At 45.6% G+C, this 7996-nt stretch overlaps 1 protein-coding gene across 1 annotated transcript; it reads left to right on the top strand.

Moving 5' to 3' along the window:
• Nucleotides 1-126: 126 nt before the first annotated feature.
• Nucleotides 127-6493, top strand: LOC148214856 (uncharacterized). Its single transcript, XM_088147440.1, has 2 exons — nucleotides 127-2514; nucleotides 5967-6493. The coding sequence occupies exons 1-2, from the start codon at nucleotides 1109-1111 to the stop codon at nucleotides 6067-6069; spliced, it is 1509 nt and encodes a 502-aa protein (XP_088003566.1). The 5' UTR covers nucleotides 127-1108; the 3' UTR covers nucleotides 6070-6493.
• Nucleotides 6494-7996: the final 1503 nt, after the last annotated feature.

Below are 7996 nucleotides of genomic sequence, written 5' to 3'. Positions count from 1 at the left end.
TTCCTGACAGTTTTGGTGCATTGGCCGGGAAAGGACAAGCTGAGCATTTGCTCTCAGCTGCTCCTTCCTGGAACTACCCACACCGTTGCTTCAAAGGTCTAAAGGTAAGAAGGTACGTGTTTGGAAGTTCCAATGGGGTTTTGGTTTCTTCAGAATTTCTGATATGTATCTTATTATGTAAGAAGTATTCCGGCTATGGAAGAGTTGCTATGCTCGAGGGCGAAACAGTTCAGGAATTCCTGTAGCTGGGAACTTGTCGAAGCTGGCGTTGAAGGAGCTCCGCTAACGTGGTGTTGTAATCAAGGTCGCGCCTTGAAGTTTATTTCTCTATCCTTTTGTCTATTCTTTTGTTTCAGAGATCTATACCTTTACTTTGATGACTATTTTTCATACTTTGGTTTCTCTTTTCTACCTGATGGGGTGGCTTGGGTTTTGCTATGAGATTTCTCATTATTTGGCGATTATTATGTTGCTCATTTATTTTTGTCCGTGTTGTTTATATTGCATTTATTGTGAGTATTTACGGTCATTATTGTTTTATGTTTTTGTTAGTTGTTTGTCTAGCTGCTCTATTGTATTTCACATAGGGGCGTTGTCAGGATCTACGCAAACCAGAACCTTCAATTGTTTTTATTTCGCTTTTATTGCTAACCAAACTTTTGCTTTTACTGCTAAACGTAGGTCAATAGTGAAATGCTGGGAATGTTATTCTAACCGTTTGCTTGGCCTGCCATAAACAGGGGGGAGAGGAGGCCAGGTGCCGTTATCTTTATCTTGAAACAAGCATCCAAGGCCAAGAGGTGTGAGAACCGGGGCAAGGCGCGAAGAGCTGCAAGCGGGAATAGAAACCTAGAAGGGGGGGAAGTTGGGCTTAAAAGGACAAGGCTTTGCTATGTAGAATTAGACTCAACAAACTATGATGCTGTATGCTTCTCCTGAATAACGAAATCTCTGATGGAACTTTTAGTCTCCAGAGGATTTACTGAATTTTGGGATTGAGTGTGCAGACTCTGACATTTTGTTGAGTCTCACTCCACTTTACGAGGGATTTACTGGGGAACCAACCACCGTGGAGAAATCCCTCGAAAAGCCGACCGCGGCTGCGGAAATGGAGGAGGAGTGCCCTGTGGCCGGGGCCGTAGGTGGATCTGAGGGGGAGGAATCCCTGACCAGTACCTACCCGACTCCCCCGCCACCACGGAAACCTGACCGGTGCAAAACTAAGTTGTGGAGCATGGAATTGCTGACTGGGGAAATGTCATTCCTAGACATGGCCCCTGATAAGCGCTGGGCCCTGACGACAGGGAGAACCGAATCCACACGGAGGGGGACCGTAGAAGATTGCGTGCAGATCCTGCAATCGGAAAACACCTTGATAAAGAGGGAGCTGATGAGGATGAGCGAACTCGTCTGTCATTCAGGTCTGTACCAAAGCCCGGGTACAGAGGGGGAGGGCGAAGAAGAAGGGCTGGAAGAATCGCTAATAGCCCCACCAACCACGTCTGCAACCCCCGCAGCCTCGGCAGCCCCGGGTCCTCCGGCCGGCCCAGCTCCGCCACCTGCGCCCGCCCCGATGATACCTCGGAGGGTTGCTCCAATCCAAGCCCAGCAAGATGCCCTTTTAAAGCGCTGGGGGTTGACCGAAAAATTTAGCGGGGACCCAAAGGAAGTACCCAACTTCATGGCTCAAATCACCATATGCATGGAGCAGACGGGGCATCTTTTTGCCTCCGACTGGGAGCGCGTACTCTACACCTGCAGACCGTTCACCGGCAAAGCGGGGGAGTGGCTGATCCAGCTCCGAGCGGCACAAGCGCCAGAACTAAACTACCTGGGTGGGTTCCTAACCGCTCTTCGCAGGAGATTTGAGGACCTAGGAGTAGTCACCCGAGCCCGGGCGCAACTAAGCACGATGCGGCAGGGAACCCGTAGCCTCGGCGAGTACGCCCTGGAGTTTCGTGGCGTTGCGGGGCTGCTTCTGGATTGGCCAGAGCAGTTCAAAATTGACTGCTTCCAGCAAGGAATGCGTCGCGACCTCTGGAAGTTGGCGTTCGCCCGGGGAGACCCAAATTCCCTAGACGGATGGATCCAGCACGCAGATAATGTCGAAGCCCAGTGGAAAAGAGTAGACCCGGACTTCAGTAGGAGACTCAGCGCCCTGGCGTCGACGTCCCGAAGACAGCCATTGAGAGGAGGAGACGAGAGATTTCCTAGAGGGGTCAATCGCGTTTGCTTCCGCTGCGGAGAACCCGGTCATCTGGCGCCTTCCTGTCCTAAACCGCCGCCCGCACGGGAGGGGAGGCGAAAAAGCCTGCTGGAGCAGCACAAAAGCCCGGCACGAAAGGGAAAAAAGGAACCGCGGCGGCAGGCACGGAATCACCGTTCCCAGACCTCGTCATTTACAAAAATGGATCGGTGGGAAAAGAACAAGATGCAAGCGTCGAGCCCGACAAACCTGCTCACAAACCCAAGGCTGAACCAGAGGAGGAGGATGACTCCAATGACGATGAGTCGGTGAGTGTTACCACCCTTAAAGTGACTATTTCAGCAGTTAGAACAGAATTCAAAGCCACGCTAACCACGCTAATGGATACCGGCTGCTCACGCTGTTTGATCAGCCCCATACTGCTTAACGCGTTGGAGCTAAGGGTGAAGAAAATAAAGACTCCCATAGTGTTCACCCAGCTGGATGGGTCAAAAGCAGGGGGAGGGGCTGTGCTGTATCGCACGGAGCTTTTTGAGCTACAAGTAGGGACCCACAAAGAGACTCTTAAATGTTTAGTGGCTCCTTTAGGGAATTACGCCCTAATCCTTGGAGCAAACTGGGTGAAAAAGTGGGATCCCCGAGTTTTTGGAAGACGGGGCAATTGCAATTTGCAGATGGAATTTATTTTGGACCGGAGCAGCCAGGAAAAACAGAAAATGCAACGGCGGCAACAGCTAGCAGCATGGGCAAAACACTAGATTTGGACCCAGAGTACCTTAAAAGCATTCCTGAGCCCTACAGAGATTTACAGGCGGTATTCAGCAAAAACGAAGCAGATACACTGCCTCCCCACAGAGACACTGACTGTGCTATAGAGATTCAGCCAGGAGCTAAATTCTCAAAAAAGAAAACTTATTCAATGACCCAGAAAATGCTTGCCGCTCTGAGGGAATTTATTGACACCAATCTGGCAAGGGGATTTATACAGCCAGCTAAATCACACATGGCGGCACCTGTTTTATTTCGGGGAAAAAAAGATGGAAGCTTGAGGCTTTGTACGGACTATAGGGGTCTCAATGCAATTTGCAAAGAGAATAAATATCCCCTCCCTTTGATGAAGGACCTGCTTGCTCAACTGTCAAAGGGGAAAATATTTACTAAATTGGACTTAAGGGAGGCATATTTCAGAGTAAGAATTCGCGAAGGAGACGAGCATTTAACAGCTTTTTCGACCCCTTTTGGATGCTATGAGTACAAGGTCCTCCCATTCGGGCTTTCGGGAGCACCCGGGGTGTTTATGCAACTAATTAATGAAGTGCTACATGAGCATTTATATCAAGGAGTGCTGGTTTATTTAGATGACATCCTGATTTACTCAGACAACTTAAAGGACCATGTGAAATTGGTGTGGACTGTTCTAAAAAAATTGTTGAAAGCTCAATTATATGCCAAACTGTCAAAATGCGAATTTCATAGAACACAAGTAGACTACCTGGGGTATCGCATTTCTAATGCAGGAATTGAAATGGACCCCTCAAAAGTGAAAGATGTTTTGGGTTGGGAACCACCTAAAACTCAGAGGCAATTACAAAGATTTTTGGGCTTTGCTAATTTCTATCGCCAATTCATTCCAAACTTTGCACAAGTGGCTTTGCCGTTAACAGATTTACTAAAAACAAAAGGCAAAGTCATAGCGGAAGCTCAAAAGCCGGGGCCCCGTTAACATGGACAGAGGAGTGCCAAAAAGCCTTTGAGGCTCTGAAAGCTTTATTTACAGCAGAGCCTATTTTGAAACACCCAGACCCTGACAAGCCATTTGTGATACAAGCCGATGCCTCGGACGTAGCAATTGGGGCTGTTCTGCTTCAGAAAGATGAAGAGGGTGTACTCAAACCCTGTGCTTATATTTCTCGCAAATTTACTGAGATAAAAAGAAGGTGGCTGGTTTGGGAAAAGGAGGCTTTTGCAGTACGCTGGGCCCTTATGACCTGGAGGCATCTCCTGGAGGGGGGAGCCCAGCTTTTTGAGGTGTGGACAGACCACAAGAATTTGGAATCTCTCACAACTCCAAGTAAGTTATCTCCTAAACAAGTATGCTGGGCCCAATTCTTCAGTCGATTTAACTTCACTTTAAAATTCATACCGGGAGGAAAAAATTTTTTAGCTGATGCATTATCAAGGTTGCCTCAGAATAACAGCCAAAGGGAACAGGTGGTTGCCCCGGTAATCCCTAAAGCACCACCTCAGATAGAACCTGGCTCGGTGGCCCTAACCAGATCCCAAGCAAAACTGCAAAAACAAAAACCTACCAATGAACTGCTCCAAAAAATAAACGCTGCCTTAGATTCTGATGAATGGTTCCAGAATAATAAAAATACCCTAACCCATGAACACCAAGCTTGGTGGATGGCAGACAAACTGTATGTTCCACTCTCACTTCGTAAACAAATCCTAGAAAAGGGACATGATGATAAAACCTCGGGGCATTTTGGATTTATAAAAACCTTACTTTAATTACGTAGACAGTTTTGGTGGCCAACCATGAGAAAAGACATTTCTGAATATGTTTCTACATGTCCTGTATGTGCAATGTCAAAGAAAAGAGGAGGAAAAGTTTTGGGCCTTCTACAATCAGTGGCATCTCCAAAAAAACCTTGGGAAGAAGTTTCTATGGACTTTATTGTGGATTTACCTGTGAGCAATCACAACACAGCAATTTGGGTTGTAATTGATCTGTTTTCTAAACAAGCGCATTTTATTCCTTACACATCAATTCCGAATGCTAAAAAATTAGCTAAATTGTTCATAACACATATCTACTGCCTCCATGGCGCCCCAAGAGGGTGATTTCAGATCGCGGGCCACAGTTCACCTCCAAATTTTGGAGGAAATTTCTTACATTAATTGGATCTACTCAAGCTTTGAGTTCCAGTTTTCATCCGGAAACGGATGGATCTACGGAGAAAATTAACTCCTTATTGGAACAATAATTAAGATGCTTCACTAATCATCAACAAGATGATTGGTCTGAACTTCTCCCTTTCGCTGAGGTGGCTTATAACAACACAGTGCACCAAAGCACTGGATTTACACCATACAAAATAGCCTCTGGCCAAGATTTCCCACCTTTCCAGAATTACCACTTAAAAACCTCCCTGAACTCTCAACAGACCAATGGATAAATAACATTACAAGTCTGTGGCCACTAATTGTGAAATCTCTAGAAAAAGCAAAAAGCCAGCATAAAAAATTCGCCGATAGAAAACGCACTGCAAACCCCCCTTGGAAGGTAGGCGACCTAGTCTGGCTTTCTACAAAAAATTTAAAATCTTCCCAACCATCTAAAAAACTTGCTCCAAAATATGTGGGACCTTTCCCAATTGAGAAAGTTATAAATCCTGTGGCATTTAGATTGTCTTTGCCAAAACATTATAGAAACATTCATCCTGTTTTCCATGCAAATTTACTAAAAGCATTCAAGCAATCTGAAACTTGGCATCCAGAAACAACTCCACCAACACCCATCATGATTGAGGGACAAAGCCACTTCGAAGTAAAAGACATCTTGGACTCTAGAAAACATAAAGGCAAACTCCAGTACTTGATTCAATGGAAACATTTCCCCCAAACCCATCACGAATGGGTAGACAGTATTAATGTTAAAGCCCCTAAACTACTGGCTCACTTTCCCTCAAAATACCCTGACAAACCTAAGTAACCATATTAATGATCATTGTAATATCTCTATCTTCTTTTCCAGATTTTCTTCCGAATGTAGGAACATTCGTTCCATTGGAGGGCGGAATGTCAGGATCTACGCAAACCAGAACCTTCAATTGTTTTTATTTCACTTTTATTGCTAACCAAACTTTTGCTTTTACTGTTAACCATAGATCAATAGTGAAATACTGGGAATGTTATTCTAACCGTTTGCTTGGCCTGCCATAAAAGGGGGGAAGAGGAGGCCAGGTGCCGTTATCTTTATCTTGAAACAAGCATCCAAGGCCAAGAGGTGTGAGAACCGGGGCAAGGCGTGAAAAATTTCAAGCGGGAAAGAAAAGCTAGAAGGGGGGGAATTTGGGTTTAAAAGGACAAGGGTTTGCTTTGTAGAATTAGGCTCAACAAACTATGGTGCTGTACGCTTCTCCTGAATAAAGAAATCTCTGATGGAACTTTTAGTCTCCAGAGGATTTACTGAATTTTGGGATTGAGTGTGCAGACTCTGACAGGCGTGGACTTACAGCATTTTAGTTTGATTTGCCCTAATTGGGTTTTTTTTTTTTTTTTGCCCTTTTTGGGTTCCACTACCTTTCCCATACATAAGGGTCGGCTGTCTTGCCGAGGTAGAGTGACCCTTGCCACTATAGGCTTGCATAGTGGGAGTGGCCCTTTTCTGTAGATAAGGACTGTCTTATTGACGGGGGCTCGCTTCCCTGAACCTCTGGATCTGCACCCAGAAACAGGAAGAAAACAGGAAAAAAATAGAAGAAGTAGTAGTTGATGGTGTGTTGTTTTCCTTATATTTTCCCCCTGTGGACCAGGGCTGAGCGAGAAACCAATTACAGCCGCACCCAACTCCCTGCAAGGCCAATGGTCAATGACCAGGGTGTTTGGAAAGCAAGGGTGATTGGCGGACCTCTCGTGCCCCCACAGAAGTGTGCTGGATGAATGAGTGTGATTGTATGCTAACTGGGTTGTTGGCTGAGGCGCACTATTAAGTACGCAGTGTATGTGGAGCTCCAAAGTCTAGCGTATGAGGTGTATGAGTAATATAAAAGTAACCACAAGCACTTAATTCAGAAAGGAACATAAGGAGAACAAGTTATAAAGTAACCATATGATTTATTGCCTGGCTATCTGAGTTAATAGCCTGACTTCCTTATTACATTGTTGTTTTTGCAATTACGCTTGAGTTGTTTTTGTTTGAAAGATATGGGGAATAGAAAGTCTAAGATAAGTGATGCTCCTGAGAAAGGTACTCCAGCTTGGTTTATTTATACTCACGGGGTCCCAGATTTTGCCCCTTTTTCAAACAATGGCACTTGCTTACGGCTAAAGATTCTAAACGTCCGTTTCCTGTGGAAGGTACCTTTGATCGGGACCGAATTAATTTTTTGCGAGCATGTTTAGAGGGTGCTGATGATTCCTTGAAGACAGGAAACTGGGCTGCCTTTATGATTTGGTATGCAGAGATGGAGAAAAGACGTAGGGATCATCATTTGCAATCTTTTAAGCATTCTAAGGAGAAGATGGAAAAATCAATTGCTGATTTGCAAGCCTCAATTAAAGATATTCAGAAAGATGATGAGATGGAGGCCCGTAATCGATTGAGTACTTCTAAATGGCGCCCTTTGTCTACTGTCTCTGTTCCCGTTAATGAGGAGGCAGAGGAGGATCTTTTGATGGATTTGCCATGTTTTTCTTCCTCTCGTCCTCCCCCATATGTTCCTCCTTCTCCTCCTCCCTTGCCCGTGGCTCTAGCTCCATTGCCTCCTTCTATGGCAATACCTGCTCCTTCCATTTCTTCTTCTCCTCCAGCTACTGTGTCTGGACCCCCTCTAGCCTCAGCATCAATGGCCTCATCTTCTTCTCCTGCACCTGAATCTTCTCCCTTACCTGCTGACCTTTCTACTCTTATTCAGGAGGTGCAAAGGACTTTGCAGGCAGCAGACAATTTGCTTATTAGTCCTCAGTCATTCCTTAAGGCTGAGGTGGATAGGGTTAGCCAGACGTTGGGTCTGGACACAAGTTTGGCTTTATCTCCTTCCTCAACTCAGCCACTTTCTCCTG

Source organism: Python bivittatus, unplaced genomic scaffold (assembly GCF_059951505.1).
Source record: "Python bivittatus isolate LINGU-HERP-01145 unplaced genomic scaffold, Pbiv_v1 ctg000500_np1212, whole genome shotgun sequence".
NCBI lineage: Eukaryota > Metazoa > Chordata > Lepidosauria > Squamata > Pythonidae > Python > Python bivittatus.
The sequence above is the reverse complement of the archived record's forward strand: the minus strand, read 5'-3'. Positions and strand labels throughout refer to the sequence as shown.